General features: G+C 35.5%; 1 protein-coding gene across 12 annotated transcripts in view; it reads right to left on the bottom strand.

The window, feature by feature from the left end:
* Positions 1-18,232, bottom strand: part of YAP1 (Yes1 associated transcriptional regulator) — a 115,109-nt gene that overhangs the window by 44,594 nt on the left and 52,283 nt on the right. For all 12 annotated transcript variants that reach the window (XM_073239391.1, XM_073239393.1, XM_073239392.1 and 9 more), the window contains exon 3: positions 11,566-11,681. In XM_073239391.1, the coding sequence (XP_073095492.1) occupies positions 11,566-11,681 (116 nt within the window). The remainder of the gene's footprint in view (positions 1-11,565; positions 11,682-18,232) is intronic.

Raw genomic sequence — 18,232 nt, 5'->3', positions numbered from 1 at the left:
TCATGCTCTTAGGTACTGCTCTGCAAATATGAAAAACATTAATCAGAAGTATTGGGTTTTATTTTTTTTATTTTCTTTTCCTAGAAATCCCACATTTTTTTCTTCATAAACTCCCATAGCTTCAGTCACATTCATGAGGACGGCTCTGACATGTATATACAGATCCCGTAGATGACATCTTTAAGGTCAACACTAGTCTTTCTTCACCACCAACCAGATACTGAAACTTCACAAAGTATGTACCCACATTTTGAGTGGACTTTACTTGAAAATGACAATTGCCTCTGTTCCTCAAATAAAACTTTAATGTAGACTTACATTTACATGATTAAATTTTAGCAATAGCCTCCAAATAGGTCTTAGTCAACTGAAACATTAAAACATTGTATGAGCTGCAAAAATCATCTTGCCTCACCTCTCTGACTCAGGAATCTTTATTGGTTTATTCAAGGTCCTCTGCAGTTAGGTTAACCCAGCACTGCATAGGTCCTGATAGCACCCACCTCTAATTCACAGCCCACCTCACTGAGTCTTCCTTCTGTCAAACTTCTCTCCATTCGCTGGAGCTCCCTGCAGAAGGAACTCCCCCACCCACCTGCCTTGCTTAGCTAAATCCTACGCATTCCTCCCCAGTGTGAATTCCACTCCTCAGGAGGGCTTGGCCTACATGTACTCTATTACACCAGGGGCTTTCGGTTTGGCAAAATGCTTCCATCAGGTTAACTGTGCAGTAATCCACTCGGTGTTAGTCCTCCCAGTCGCACGGCTTATGCAGTCCTCTCTTCAGCAGTCTGCAACTCTTGCACTTTTCACCTCCCACACATCCCTAGTGCACCCACCCCCCAGCTCGTCTCCTCCACTGTTTTTACCCACTGAAATTCTACTCTATTCTCATACTATTTATCTTTGTGATGCTTTTCTCAGTTTTATTCCACCAGTAAGACTCTTCCCTGTGCATGAATTGAAATTGCTTGTTTTTGATTCCTTGCAGGCTTACTGAAGACTGTTTTATATTTGCTCTTTTATACTGAGCTTAACTACAGGCCAGGTAGCAGTACCGGAAGAATTTATCATTATCTCTAGACTATAAAAAGAGTTCTCCATTTTTTAATGAGTGGAAACGCTCAATTTTGCAAGGTTACTCAGGACAAAGATGGCAACCTTTATTAGAAACTACCACTAGGTTAGTTTGTGAGTTTGTGGAACTTTTATCTGGAGACTTGTTTTCAAAATATATGGGAACTAAAATATATTCGCCCTTGACTTCTCTACCGTTGTTTCCAAAGGGATAAATATAAATATCTGAAATTCATATGCTTGATGTTGGAAGCCTTAACAATCCATATTAAAGTTTTACCCACACTAATACAATTTTTAAGTAGACACAATGGAGAAAAAGGTTGTCATGTACAATACTGAATATTATTGTCACTAACTTGGACAAGTGTGTATAAATGCATTTATTGAAGAAAACCAGTTTATAAAATCAAGTCTTGGGGAGAGAAAAATGATTCCTAGTTACCATACTAACAGTTGTATTCACTGGGTGAAAACTGACTTAAGAATATACAGCTCTAAGCCATGAGCTCAGGCTGGGTCATCTTTGTGTATAGGCCTAGAAGCTCAAAACTAATAGATTAAAAGTATTCTGATTAAAATCTGCTTGAAACAAACAAATGCAAGAGTGGCAGCCAGCCCATTTCTTTTTTTCCTTTGAGTTCAGGTGTTCTCCTGTGTCTCAGAGGAACTAGAAGACTCTTCAGCCGAACTGCTCGAACATGCCGATAAGCCCAAACCCCCTGCAGATCACAACGGACAGTGCAGTGGACTAAGATGAAACTTGGGCCCTGCTGCTGACCTGCATTCCACGCACTAGTGTATAGTGCCCTCCAACTATTGCGCTCACGTCTACGTCAGAGCAGATGCTGCCCTGTAACCTAGTCCACTGCCTCCATCTCCCTCTCTCCCCATCAGGCACTAAGATTTTTTGTCTTTGTATCCCCCACAGCATAATGCTGCCACAACTAAACACTAAAGTTTGTTGAGCTGACATGATTAAGAACTCATCTGTGGAAAGAATGATTGCTTGATCTTCGTCAAGTCACAATCTTTCAGATCCTTAGTTTGTCCTTTCATAAATCATAGATTTTTTTCAAAGTTCGTATATTTTTTATGTTAAATAAATTCTCAAATGAAATGATGGAACCATTCATGTGTATTAGGCATTTGGTAAAGGTTTTATTCCAACTATAAATAGGAATAAAATAAAAACAGGAATAACAAAGTAGATATTTAATAATATTTTTATGGTTTTAAGTTTACCATTGTAGAGTCTCTGTATAGTCAATGAATTATCAGTATCAGTAACGTGTGGGAACTTGTTAGAAATGCAGAATCTCAATTTCTACTCCAGACCCACTCAGCAAGAATCTATATTTTAAAATACCCTAGGTGAGTTCTCCACACATTACAAATTGAGAACCACTGACCTAGAATACAGAAAACTAGTAAGGCTCACTTGTTTCATTAAACTTTTATATAACTACCTACCATTAACTCAAACTTAACAATACAGGAAAAGTACCATTCAATGAGTTACTTGGTTTAAAAAAAAGTCTTTGATGAATTATAAATGAAATTAACTATGGTTTTAGCTTTATATTAAACTCTAGAAAGACAGCATAGTTTAAGAAAAAACTAAAAGATCTAGAAAAATCTATTCTTGGGTTCAAATCTTAGATCCAATATTTGTTAGGCTTGTAAGCTTGGGCAAGTTCCTTATCTGCTTGATGCTCACTTTCCTTATCTAGAAAATGGAGATGAACACCCTTCTCAATTAACTGTTAAGAGGATTAACGGGTAAAGTGCTTGACATAGGGCAGGACTTAGAATATGTACTTTAGGAAAGTCAGTTCCCTATTCTTTCTTGGGAAAGAAATAATATATTTAACTTGCTAAAATTTGTGTACAATATAAAGAGGCAGGTTTATGAGAAAATAAATCTGGATCTCAAAGATGAAATTAGCAGATAACAAGAAAAGGGAACTCCTAGGAAGTTTTCCCTTCTACAGGAGAAGAACCTAGAAAAGAACCATACTTTTAATAAGTCTCCCGAATTTTTCAGAATAAAACTCCAAACTTCTTAGCTGATCACACAAAGATTGTCTTCTGAGACATGTCTTCAGTCTTATCTTTCCACCACCATTCCACTGGTTATAGCTGTGTGGTGCTGGAGTTAACAGCCTCAGTAATCTCTCACATATTGCTACCTCTTCCTTCCACTCATCTACTAAAATTCAGGTCCTGAATACAAGTACTTCTCACCACTTCCACTTCCTAGACTCTGATCCATCCTTTCCCGAGTAATACTGCAACTGTCCCTAATTAATCTCCCTACTTTTTGAAAACTTACTGAGATCCTATCACTTCTCTGTTCAAAACCTACACATTTCCTATATAATATGCCCTCCATGCAACCTCTCACTGACTCTGTTCCAGTTGCAATGGCCTCTTTGCTGTTCCCCAAACATGCCTCAGCACCTCTGAACCAGCTGTTGTGCTTTGCATGGAACATTCCTCCCGTTTCCCACAGATAACGGCATGGGTCTCAGTTCATTCAGATCTCTGCTTAAAAGACATCAATTGCAGAGGCCTATACTACAGAAGCTATCTAAAATATCATCTCCCTCCATTCCCAGTCAATTACTCTCTGACATTTAATTGGCTTATTTTTCTCTTTCCATTTATTAACTATCTGATACATTGCATATTTTTATATATTCTGTATTCTCATAATTTAGAATAGTGTTTGGCACATATTAAGTATTCAGTAACTAGAGGGAACGAACAAAACTTCTGGGCCCTTAAAGCTGTCTTCTCTAGCCTCCTGCCTACTGACTCACATGTTCCTCCTCTACCTTCTCAGCCCTCATAGCATATATCTGCCTTAACATTTATTATAATTACATGGAAAAAAATGTTTGACCTGACTCTGCAATCCGAGTGGCCATTATACTATCTAATAGTAATTAGGGCATTTGGCATTTGTTGAATGAATCAGAAAGGGAAGGACTGTCTCAAGGTGAAACTATGAGCCTTTGTTAAAAATCATTTTCCTGTTTGTTATAATTCAATGAAATTCCTAGAGAAAAAGGCCAAAAGTAAATGCAAGAGAACTTTCTAATATACAATTTTTCAGACTTTCTTCACTGCAACTTGAATCTTTTAGATTTTTAACTTAATAGCTTACAGTTTTTAGTAAATGATATAGAAGAGTAGCTTTCTCTAACTTGATTTAGATTTCAGAATGCTAAAATTATGCAACCTTTTAATATTTTAACTTAAAAGTTTACCACCTCTTTACCTTACTGATATCAAAATAAAAATACTACTTTGGAAAACTATTTTGCAGGATTTTTTCCCATTGCACTGATGCTGCCTATATATGGTAGTCTATGGAATTTTTAAGGAATCATTTAGTATTTTAATCTTTCAAATATTCCTCTTATGAGTCATACAATTATTGAAGCAATAGAGTAGCCAGAAGGACTTAGACAAAAAAATCAGTGGGAAAGACAAAAACAATATTCAATACTTATCAAGAGAAGAAATAAAACAGGTATTTATTTGGTTCTTAAATATAAATAATTGAATCTCTCATTCTCTCTACTCTCAAGCTGAGCAGTTTCCAAAATTCTGTAAATAATCACTGAAGAAACACTGACAGACACTTCTATTAAAAGCACCACTATTTGAAAACTCAGTTTATTAAGAGAACTGGTGACAATGATACTGATTTTTTCTAAAACTTTTATTTCATATTCTTTAACAATATCCTCTTGTTCTTCTAAGTTAATCTGTTGGTTAAGATACATAAGTTTATACGCTCTTGTTGTTCATTACATTCAGTACATACACCAAAATCTTAGTAACTTTCAGAATTCAAATCAACTTTACTTTTTCAAACAATTTCCTCAAAATCCTTGTCTAGATTTTTACAACATTTGTTATTTGTGCTCTAATATCAGATCAAGGAAACTCAAAAATCTTGTTTCTATGTATCTCCTCTTGCTTTAGAAGACAATAACCTCTAAAATAAAGCAAAGAAGAAAAGGAATTACCTCATCTGAAATAATCAAGTATATAACTAAATATGGGAACACAGTACTTGATAACACACTTGAAGTAATCTCTTAAAAAATGGAGCATTACTTTTAAAAACACTGCTTTGAAGCTACTGAAAACCAAGTGATTACCTTTCAACATAAAAGATTGTTTCTTCAATAAAGCAATCAAGAAATTAATACTTTTAAAATGTTAGTGACTGTACATGCCAATACACTAAGTAATGTATAAATACATACATCAATTCCAAAATAATAGAATTTAAACTTCTGCTGATATATTAGGGGTGAAGGGGGAGATGTCTTGCCCTAGGACCTTACTTTATAAGCCCAGCTCAGTAGATTCAGCATAAAGAATAACAATTTATCAGTCAACATCTAATTTCTACTTGCCAAATGTTACTACTGCCTTGCCCAGGTATTTCAAGTTTTAATATTATTTAGAAAATGCTAACTTAAAAACCAGAACTGGAATCAGTTAACATCAAGAGCCCAATGGACAGGGAGTAAGTGAAAGGCTCTCACTATCAGAGTGAAGTCCATTAGCTGCCCTGACACAGGTGGCATGCTTCCTTAGCAGCAAAATCCGGAAGCCATCAAGATTGAAAAGTACCATGTTGTAAGGCATCGCTGGGTTTGACAAAGACTGTATTGGAGAGGATATGATAATTGCATGCTAAGGTTATCTGCAACTTGACTGGACATTCTAATTCCATTATTTTTTTCTATTTCACTAATATTTTTATCTTCATAGTACTTATATTAATTTGCAAATTTTATTAAAATAAGATGGATGGGTCCATATTTTTAAACAAAAAATGGTTATTTCCATACTACTATTTTTCAAGAACTTAATCATCAAGACACAAACTACAAAAAAACAGAACAAGTTTCTTAAAGATTAGTTATACTTATTCTGCATTATCATGCATTTGCTTTTTATTATTTTTCCTCTTCCTATGGCCAACTTTTCTTACCTTAACTGTATTTGCAGATGTTTCTTATCTGAATGAAAGCAATTCTGGTTAAAAAAAGATATTTGGGATAGGTCCCAGAATGTAAATAATAAAATACACAGTCTCTCTTCATTCACTACTCTGACTCTGAGCTTTATTACAGTTTTTATTCCTGTTTGATATACTTTAGTATAATATTGGTCCTTTCAGACTGACAAATAATTTCCTTCTTACAATAATGAAGAACTTAAGCAGAATCAGAAAAATCCTTACTCATGTAAAAGAAGAAAACCATATTTATATTTAACAGTCTACCATCTATACCAAATAGAGAAGTGAAGTGAATCTAAAAGCCAGAAGGTAACATAAGACTTGGATAAGAGCCAGGGACCCATATTTGAAGATAAGAAACATGTAGAAATAAATGTAGCCCCAAAGACAGTGGTAAGAGATTTTTTTAAATTATTTAAATGAAGTAACATGGATACCAGTTAACATAAACTGATTAAATTATAAAAAATAACATAGATTGGAGCACATTTACTTATCTTATATGCAGTTTATTTTACCAAGCACTGTATATTGTTAATAACGCCTATGACCCAATCACATTATATAGATTGTATCATTTAATCTTCACAATAATCCTATTATAAATTCAGTGTTGCTATTATTATTTTAATCCCCATTTTTGAAGTACAGACACTGAGGCACAGATAGCTACAGTGACTTGTCCAAGATCTCACAGGCAGTAAGTGACAGAGCTGGGATTCAAACCCATGTCCACTTAACTTTAAGAGGCCTTGAATTTTAAACCCTATTCTAAATTCCTTCTCAGTTCACCCCAAAGGTGAAAAGAAGAACTTCAAAGCTCATGGACTACAGCACATGAAGTAAGGATTCTCAACTCCTAAAGCCTTCTACCAGCTTTGCAACTTCTCACAACATCCTAACCCTCTCTGTGCCTTTTAAAGTTAAAAACCTTAGGTCTGTCTACTTTTTACTTGTCATTTTTACATTTCACACCTATTCTCTGTCACTTTTCTTGGTAACTGCTTCCCATTTGTTTTTTTGTGCACTGACAAAGATTACACAAAGCAGTGGTAGCACGGCAGGCAAACACTAATGCAGCTCTGTACTCTTCAGTTTGCTTCTGAACATTTTCCCCCACTGCAATGAAGATGTTTAGTACATTCCTCTAACATGCATCATTTTTCATGATCAAGAGGGCATTTTCTCCACCCATCTTCAGGTATTTCCTAGGAATTCTAAACAGGTTTTCATATAGGGAAATCTGAATGTGCAACATGGTAGATGTGGTCATTAGTTAAATAAATGCCTAAATTTAAAACATAAAAATGATGAATCCCTTAAAATGTACGTGTAAGAAGACATTTGACTTGGGACTGTTAACAAAGGTACATATTTAAAAGGCAGATAATTGGGTTAATTGATTTCCTTGTTTTAAATCACAGCTTATGATTTTTAATGGTCCTAAACAATTACAAGCCCACTGGTATAAAGCTATTTCTGGATCATCACAGACTTTCCTGACTTTGCTGTTGCTTCAAGATTCAGCAGTTGTGTGGCTCACTGTTAACAAGCCAGTATTACTTGCCAGTTAAATGGACAGTTAAAGAACATAAATTAATCTTCTTCAGAGGATGCAGTAAGTCTTGCCTCTAGAATCCTTTCCCGATACACCTTTAAGTGATTTTGCAATTGTGTAGTTTTAGAAATTTAGTCAATTACAAACCGAACCACAAGTTCTCTAGTTTAGCAGAGAAATCCATCATTTGAACCTCCTGTTTTGAAAATGGACTTGTAAAACCAGAAGTAAACTGATCAGTTTTGCTAAACCAAATTAGACTGAATGAAAGAAATAGGATTTCATAAAAATCTTAGGAATTGAAGACAATTTTAAAAGATCATTCAGTCCAGCCAACCATTAAAAATTATATAAAACATGTCTGGGGAATTTAGAGAAAGTGACAGTATTTGAAGGGAAGCACTCTGATAGAAATAGAGCAGAACACAAACCTGGATTCAAATTATTTGAAAGAGGGGAATTCTTTATTAATGCTAAAAATGTAAATCAGGTTGCATTTAGCCTAATTATCCAGTAAAGAGGTGTTAACTTATCTTTATATGAATGAAGGCTTCAGATTAGCATATTCAAAAAACATTCCCTTCAGAATGAAAATCTCCTGTAGATATATCCCACTTAACTGTTATAATAAAGGCCCTTGAAATTTATTTAAACACCCTCACAATTCTTAACTGTCTCCAATGAACTGTCTCTGAAGACTCCTTAAAACATAATTATCCAAGTACAAAGTGCATCACTTTTGCCACTTTTCTCAAGAAGAAACTCTTGACTGATGGAGGTAAGATCATTTCCTTTCAAAGCTATTGGAGAAACTTGCTGGAAAACGCATAGCGGCCCACCACCGTGGGTACTTTCCAGATGGAGAAAGAGAAGCCCCTAGAGGTCGAAACCTTAACATGACATTATGGCTGTAATTTTAATGTGAACATGAGGCGTATCAAGACTACAGTTCTCAAGACATTCATTCCTAAGCCTTTCAATACCATATACAACTCCTCTATTGAGTCTTAGCTGTCCATGAAACGGAAGAAATGAAAGAACACCTGAGTGCACGTAACTCGGGGTTAACAGAGGTCGACACTATATGGATGTTATCGATAGCCTCAACACTTGACTTGACAGTTAAGTCTCCACTTGAATTTGTTACCAAATTCAGAATAATCCAGACTTAAATGTGTCCCATTATGGGAATTTTCATATATACTCAATTTAACATGGGTTATTCTCATTCTGAAACTTTTTGGGACTCCTTTTCTATTTAGAATCAGTTTTTTTAGTTAGGTTCCAAAAAAAAAAAGCTTTTTGGTTTCACCATACCTGTCTCTTCCTTTCTTAATTCATTGAAGACAATGGCCCCTAGTATCCTTTTTAATTTCTTCAAGGTATAGTGTTTATTTTATTTGATGTAAAACCTCCTTAAGCAAACATCATCCCCAAACCCACCACCTTCTGTAGAAGCAGTTCTTACATAAATATACGTCTACAGTATTTTAACCTAGTGCCTCCAGTGCATATTAACAGGTCCTATACCCTCTGTTTCTTGGAGATTTTTCTCTCACTTATCCTAACCCTGGTTTATATGTACATTAAAAGCACAGGCTCTGGAACCCCATTACTGAAGTCTGAATCCTGGTTTCTACCACTTAAAAGCTGTGTAATTTGGGTAAAATTACTGAAGCTTCTTCATATGCGAAGTGAGACTAGAACAGCACCTAACTTAAATGGCAATATGAGAGAGAATTAAATGAAATAATACAAAATGACCTTAGCAGAATGCTTGGCACATAAATACAGCATATTACTATTTAATATATTTAACGCCCTCCAGAACCATTTAAAGGTTTTTCCCACTTCAGGCCCTCCCCTTCAGCTCTCTACCTCCAAGCATCTCTTCACCCATTTCTTCCCTTCAACTCCTAATCCACCAGTCATGCTTCTTGCCATTCAAACTATTTTCTGCCAAAGTTACCACTCTTTACTAAATACAGCTATAAGGAAGCGGTGCCTAACTAATTTGTATGCAGAATATAAAAACACATTTATATTTTACAAACAAAATGCAGAGGTGAAATAAAATATACACAAATATTCTAAAACCCACTACACAAAAAAACCACTTTGATATACACTTCTGATTTTAAACATAAACCTGAACACAAATTCTCCCCATTTCCTTAGACTATTATCACTGGAAAATTTAACAGGAAAAAACTGAAGAATGTTCTGAAAGAATCATAATCAACCTTGTTAGATGTAAAATGCTTACTCTTTCAAAAACATATTTAAATTGGATTATTTGTTACTGATTTCCTGGGTACAGATTTAGATGGAGCATGAGAAAATGAATTATGTAAATCATCTGTGGACTATAAATACAAGGCAGCTTTTACAACTTTTATTTGGAAATGATAATTAAAAAAAAAATAGTCACCAAGTAAAAATACTAGTCAATACTTAGGTATATACTTAGATATAATTTAAATTTTAAGAATTTACAAGTCACATATAAAACAGATTCTAAGCAAATGTACCTATATTATTAACATAAGCTAAAATGGAAGATTTAAGGAATTAATTTTTCTTCAAGAGTTTATATAGAGTTTGTGACAAGAAGAGCTCAGTTAGGAATTTTGCTTTTTCATTTTCAGCTCTTAACTCCTTAGAATTCAAGTATCCAACCCACCAAGGGCAAGAGCAGCCAGTTACGGAACAGTACACACATTGTGACACTCTGTTATCATCCTTAGTGGCCAAAGCACATGTTAAATTCTGTGAGCTTTGCTAGCCAAGGAATCCTTTTGCCAACTAACTGTACCACCTTCCACACCACCACCAGTCCCTTTCCTAAGGCCGCTCCTTTAAGAAAATCTACAATGCAGCTACCAATGTTAGTGCTGGTCAGCTTGCTGGGTAGGAAAGATGGATGGGCAATGAAGGAGAAAGTCACCAAGGCCACCAGGGCTGCCAATTACTGTTGTTCCATCTGTGCCCTGAACCAGGGCATTCAGGAAAGTGTGGTGTGGTCAGAAATTCAGCCCAAATGCTCCAATCCCTGATGTCAGGCATGAGGCTGCATCTTCCCAAAAGAAGGGACGCCTTTTTCCAATATGCACAAAGATGCATAATGGGTAACTATGGCCTTGGGCCCATGTAACAAAGCAGCAACCAGATAGTGTCTAACTGACTAGGAAAGAACGAACTAAACCTTTACTCAGTACCCACTCTGTACTAGAATAATGATAAAAACTTTATACATATATTATTTTCTTTAATATCTTCCTCTCTATAAAAATGCCTTTCCTACAGGCATTATTAAACCTTCTTTGTAGATGAGGAAAGGGCAGATTTAAGTAGATTGCCAAATAAGAGTCAGGAAGATTTATACTCAGATTTACCTTCTGTGAGAAAGGTGGAAATGGGCTCAGTAACACGTAGTAGGCCCAGGAAAGACGCTTTGGGACTTATAAATTGCTACCTTTCCATTATTTTCAAGATAGAGCAAATATCCACCATAGCTCTGCATTCCATCCAAACCACAAAGGACGGAAAGTTCAACTCTAAGGGTTCAGACTTAAGAAAGCAAGAGAATAAAACAATAGCATGTCAAAACTAACCCAACTAGGAATTTGCGATATTTACTCCAGAACTTAACTTTAAAAACTGTGGCTATCAGTTACCAGTTTCTATGTATTAATGACTAAACAATGCTTTGGTATAACATGTTACTCTGAAATAAAATAAGCTTCCCATATGAAACTGGATAGAGATTAACTACCACCCATGATACAGTTCCCTTAAAATAATTACTATTTTCCACAGAAAGTTATCCCAGTGCTCAAGCATTCTCCATGTGCTCTAATTATAGTGTTCCACTCACCTGAGGCTGAGTTCATCATATTCTGCTGCACTGGTGGACTGGTGGGGGCTGTGACGTTCATCTGGGAGAGCATGGCCTTCCTGGGGTCCTGCCATGTTGTTGTCTGATCGATATGACTGAGACGAAACAAACCACTGCATTAGGTAACAAACACCAGGTCCTAAAAACAACAATCCCATGTACCAAAACAGGGTAGACATATGGCTAATATGCAAAGGGTTCTAGACTAGCTCTGTGAAGGACACCGTCATCTTATCTCACTGCTCCCACCCTTCTGCTGCAATCTTTTTTCATCCTTTTAACCACTCAATTTTTAACTCTTAAACCTTATAACCTTGTAAGTGCAAGATTTGAAAAAGCTATGCCTGGAATTTGAAGGGAAGGGAAACCATTTTCACCTAGTAGACAATTACTATCTGCTTCTAATTTAAAGAATAAATGTGATTATTATAAATTCATCATCTATATCATTAGTCTTTTGACTAACACCCAAAATTTACAAGGGAATCACCCATTTTTCTCCTAGAGCTAAGAATGCCAATTAAAACATGATTTTTAGACCTAGAGCCTTTTAGGTAAAACACAGAAAGATGGAAAAGTCTTCTAATGCTCCAAAGCCAAAACAGAATCAAAAATTTCATCTGTGAATTTTGTTTCCTGTGACTGTCAAATGCCTTTGTTATTTGCTAAACAAAACATTTAAGCATTTTCCACATACTTACTGAAAAATATACATATGCATACAGATTTCTTCATCTATTAAACTGGGATGAGAACACCGAGAGTCTATGAAATGTAAGACTACAAGGCATCTAACACAGCATCTGCTATATGAGCATTCAATAAATAGTAGTTTTCTTCTTCCGGCAAAGTTTAATTGCTTCAGTGAAACAAAAACTAAAGTACACTGTATACATGAAACCACCTAAAAAAATTATCCTGAAGAAATAGCCAGAGAAGTACTCAAAGATTTATGAGGCAGTCTCTCTGTGCAGTTTTTAAAGAGGAAAATGTGAAAGCCAGCTAGCATGTAATGACAGGGATTGGTTAAACAAATATTGTTGCACATGATAGACTATAATGTAGCTATTGAAAATATTTCAGAAGAATATTTAATAATGTGGAAAATATTCATAATACAGCTCTTTAAAGCAGGTTGTAAAACAGTATGTACAGTATGAGGCTAATTGCTTGAGAGAGAGAGAGAACTGAAAACACGGGAAGACAGATGCCAAGAGACGTTTTAAGAGTGTTAAAGGACAGACATTTTAACAGCACTTTTGCCTACATGACAAAAATCACAGAACTCTGCTTTGCTAGGTTTTCCTTTTATTAAATGATCATGAACTCATTACTTTTGAAATAACGGAGATAAATGGTAAGGAAATGACACCCTGTCATTAACGTCCCTGAAATGGAACTAGAATGCTATCTCATCAATAAGACTATCTTATCAACAACTGTCTAGTAAAAAAGGATCATAGACTTGGGTTAGAATGAACCTTAAATATTCTCTACTTAAGATGGAAAATAATTCTTTTAGCTCCTTGGCAAGCAGAAAGGGGATGAAAGCAGGGAACTAAAAATGTGGAAGATTGTACACTTAGGAATGATAATGGTACCTGTCAATTCAAGGGTATTACAATGTACCAATGTTGAGAGAAAGTATTTTATTCAGTGGAATATATAATTTCTCAAATATTAACTCACCAGTACTTCTTTTTCCCACCAGTCATATTTGATTTTCAGCAACTGCACTTGTGTTTGCCCAGGTCTAGATAATATAGCAAAACTGTATTCAAATCTTGCTATGTGAGCACCTCATTCCAAAAGATAAATTCATATCAAGCCCAGTAAGAGCTTATTCCTCTTCCTTTTCAATCTTCCATATGAGGCACTCACAAATTAAACCATGAAATGTTCTCTGGACATACAGTGCTTCTCATGCTTATGGGCTATTAAGCAATACACATGGTAATCAATATAGTCATACTCCAGAAAAACAGCTTAAAATTTACAAGAACAAAATTTGGGGAACTGTTTTTTCACTGCCTGTTACAATGTTAAGAAACCAGGGAAGCAACTGGTCAGTGATTCATTATGAATGGCTCTGAAAACTCAATGAAAGTGTATGCAACTGTCTGTGTCTCCAGTACGTCTTAAAATCACCAACATTTGGGTGGGATAAAGGAGAAGAGGGAGGTATACTGGAAACAAGTTCAGGAGTGTGACTGCTGAAGGTTTTCTAAATATCTAACAATTGGGTTTCTCTGAAAATAACCGATTATATAAATTATATTAATCCATCTGTAACTAGATAGGGCTCCACTAGAGGGCTAGACCCTATTCTAATGACTATAACAACTACATGCATTTCCCCAAATCTTGGAGTCAATCTGTAAATCTCTTAAGGCTTCATTATCCTTTAAATTAGGGTTTTTATAATATTATGCAGAGAATGAACAGTTTTACTGCTCTCAAGACTGATTGCATTGCTAAAATTTTGTGTGTAAGTGTACAAATGCTAAAATCGTTCCTCCTGAAAAATCTATGGAACATCAGTTAATTTAGAGTCTGACAAAGCTGTACTATGTTACCTCAGCTAATGTTCCACTTACTTAAGGAATTCTTTTTTAAGGGATAAAGATGCCATTATCTAAACTGTCCAACTATAAAACCATACAACCATTTCAATGCCAAAGGAAATGTGAAATAAAATTAACTTCAGAATTTTTGTCTGCACTTATTCTGTAAGATTAAATAATGAAAAATACTCGTTTATCTTAGCCAACTTGCAACAGCATATCCCAAAGTATCTAGCCTTCCTTTTTATCATAAGAACAAGAATCTTGATAAAAACATCTCCTACAAAAAAAGAGGGAATTTTTGAGGACCAAAAAAAGAACAAGTTTGCCAGCCCAGTGTTCCTTCAGACATTGGCTGGGTACCCTTCCCTCGACCTCCTCCTGGCCTACCCCCACTAGCCATATTCTCAGTGAGACCCTCCCTGGCTGTGTCATCTAAAATCCCTAAACTTCTACTCCATTTTCTTCACTTTATTTTTCTGGATAATCCTTTATTATCTGACATATAATTTACTTATTTTGTTTGCCTGTTTATTCCAACTAACATAAACTCCAGGGATAGGGATAAGGATTTTACCTATGTTATTAACTACTGTAATTTAAACTTTTAGAAGAGTGCATTATTATTCATTTGTCAATGAGTTAATGAAAAGAAAGTTTTTCCTTTTTTGCCCTAAGCGTATCAAACTTTCTCTCAAAGAAAGTTTGTATTGTAACCTTAATGACTTATTAACACCTACCTTTTCCATAAATGGACACTCGGGATGACAGATCCACTAGAATTAGCCATAAGGAGATTACTGGTGACATTGGCAAGAGCAGCTTCAGTGGCATGAAAAAGTGTATTAATGAACAGGAGGCAAGGAAGCAAATTTAGTTACCTAAAAAGAGGAAAGCAAAAAAGCACCTGGATGGATATGTTTGTTTTTTTCCAGAGGAAGAGACAAAGTGTTTAAAAGTGAATAGAAACAGAGTAGCTGAAGTTGTGCCAAGGGATAGTTGAAAAATTACAGTCATTCATCAGAGGGTGGGAAGAAACAGGAAACAGACACTGTTTCCACTATAACAGGAGGTGGAAAAGAAGGATGAGGCAGAGGAAAGTAATTTCACTGCCTGGTCACAGTTGAACAAGTTCTAGTATGATTGCTTTTCCTTTCTTAGCAAGAGGTATAACATTAATTAAGTGAGTTGGCATTACTGGTACCCCCACCATGCAAATAGGAAACTGAGGGATTTATACAAGGTCACACATCTAGTACATACCAGGATGGCATCTGGTACCCAGGAATTCTGAAAACAATTTCTGTACTAGACACATATGATAAGGACAATACTCAAAATGCAAACTCTCTGTAATGTATATTGAATAACAAAAAGATTGCATAAATAGTTGGAGGGGGTAGAAAAAAAGGCATGGCTATTTAAGATTCAGTAAAAAATGCCAGAGTATCACAAAACACAGTTTCTTTTACCACCAGAATATAAGCTTCTTGAAGGACACGCTGGGAGACCTAGGAGAGTGCAAGCTGTACAGGAGGGCTCAATAAATATGTGCTGAATTGAACAGACATTAAGGCAGTATGTACTATGAATGTAGGTGATTAGGAGTTCACATAAATGCTAATCTGAAAAAGGGTTGACAAAAACTTTATCATCCAAACTACAAATTTAAAAAAATGTAAAATTATAAATAACAATTAAAGTATACAAACTGAGGAAATAAAATTAAGGAAAACTCATAAAACAGTATTTTCAGAGTTAAAAATGAGTGATTACATATAAGAGAAAATAACTTAAGATTTAGTTTATCATGTTCCTAAGAACAGTCTAGCTGCTGAACTTACTACAAGAAAATAAAAGTATGCAATTCTACAGCCCTTCTAAAACATATAAATAAATACAGTACTCTGCTATTACTTTGGAAAAGAAAAGGCAATTGGATTTATGACCAATATAAACTCTATGATCTCACTCTACAACAGCTAATGCTGGGAAACAATGAACCTGTCAAAGTTTAGACTGACGAAAGGTAAGCAGCTGTACTTTGACCAAGGTCCATGTTCAGCAGCAGTCTCTCGTATATATACAGAGCCACCTCTCCTGTTGGCTACATTATAGTTATTTGGTTTTATCTATTGGATGGCTTAGCAAATGCATACAGAACCAAAAAAGGATAAATCCTGAAGCAAACCATTAGAAAACTGATGTTTTGCATAATCCGACAAGTTAACTGAGCTATGGTATACAGAAATATTTAAAGGTCTTTATATCATACTATGAGATGTAAATCTCATGAAACTCAAAACCTGAGCCTTGAACATGCAGGGATTCTGACATTGTAAAGAGTAACAATAATATTGTCACATCTTCAAATTACTAAGGGAAAACACAAGAAATATGAAATGCATAAAGGTTGAAAAAATAATCACTTAAAAAAAAACACCTACAATTTACTGATATGTCCAAGGACAGCGACCAGTATACAGAAGAGCTGGTACTTAAACTCAGTACTCTTTCTACTACATCAGACTTCCTCTAATGTTGAGAGAGCATTTGGAGGTGTTTATAGACTTCTTTGACTAACAACTGTATCACCACCTCCCTACCTCCAACCTCTAGAATAATAATTAAACAAGTCTCCCCCGCAACAATGCCCAGCAAGCCAAGAATCTAGGGTCAAACCCTTTTGCATCTCTTGTACTCAAATACAAAGGGGATGTGTCAGGTGAGAAAAGCTCCCAGGGCCTTTAGACAGAACAAATGACAGACAAGCATAACATCTCATAGATCTCTTGGATGAAGAGGTGGGGGGAGCCATTTATGAGAATTCTGAAGGTCAAAGAAATGTCCTACAGATACTCTCCCACATATTGGATACATGCGCTGCCTTCTCCACTAAAACCCCGGACTGATTTAATGTACAAGATAAAGTTGCCAACTTCTGTGAAATGCTCTCAGGATGAGATGGCTCTTCCAAGAGGCCAACAGCAGAAAATGAAAAAGTACTAGAGAATCTGGTGTTAGAACGGTGAGAAGCAGAGACTGGGCACAGACAAGACTTCCCTACCTAAGAATGGAAACCTCTCACAGTATTTCTCATTTACTTCTCAGAACAATTCTTCTTTAACAAATAAAGACAGAGAGGTTCAGGAAAATCAAGTAACTGGCCGTCAATCACACTGCTACTTAGTGGCATGGCCAGTTTTTTTTAACTGCTTTTAGCTGCTAGCTCAGGGCTTTTCTGACTCCATCTTACTGGTTTTGAAGTAGAAAAGGATTTTCTAAAATGGTAATTTGCCACTCTGGCAGAATAGTTTTTGTTTTTTGTTTTTTTCTGAGAATGGTATTTTAAAAAGTGATTCAGAATCATTCTAAAAGCTTTCTTTTTCAATTTATAAACTATTAAAAGCTAACTCAGGACTAGCGAATAATGTCTGCATTAAAATAGAAAGCTATCTTTTTATATAAAACACACAACCATCAGAGAATGTTAATGACTGATTGACAGCACTGGTAAAGAGATAAATGGTTATGAGGGTATTATGCTTACAATTTTTACTGCTTTAAACTGGTGGTTTGCAGCTTGAAAAAGTTATGCTGGTTTTTGTTCTTCCTACTTTGTTTCTTTAGAAACAAGATTTCTGGCACTGTATGAATTCATAAATTAAGATACATCAATGACCACCAACAAGCAAGACTCCTGCTAAACCATCTCTCAGAATCTCCCAAATCTGTTAACTCTCCCTACTGTTTATTTACATTAACATATATCATCACAACGGCATATAAACAGATGTTTTAAGAAGAGTAGTGAACCCATTTTGGAAGTAGGTCATAGAGTTGGTTCAGACAGACAATGTAATCTACTTTTTAAAAAAACCTTTATGTAAATCAAGTGTTATTAATGCCATGTAATCAACAGCTATGTAAGTTTAACATGAATCTGATTATTTTAAAATATTGCTACATTTCTTAAGCCTACTATTCTTCCTCAGGTAGTATTTTCCCCCACTTACCCACAAAACACCTAATTGTATCTAACCTTTTCAAGAACCAGATTCCTCCTTTTATAAAAGCCTCCT

The sequence above is a fragment of the Manis javanica genome, chromosome 6, assembly GCF_040802235.1.
Source record: "Manis javanica isolate MJ-LG chromosome 6, MJ_LKY, whole genome shotgun sequence".
Classification (NCBI taxonomy): domain Eukaryota; kingdom Metazoa; phylum Chordata; class Mammalia; order Pholidota; family Manidae; genus Manis; species Manis javanica.
Note: the sequence above shows the minus strand (reverse complement) of the source record. Positions and strands in the feature narration are given on the sequence as shown.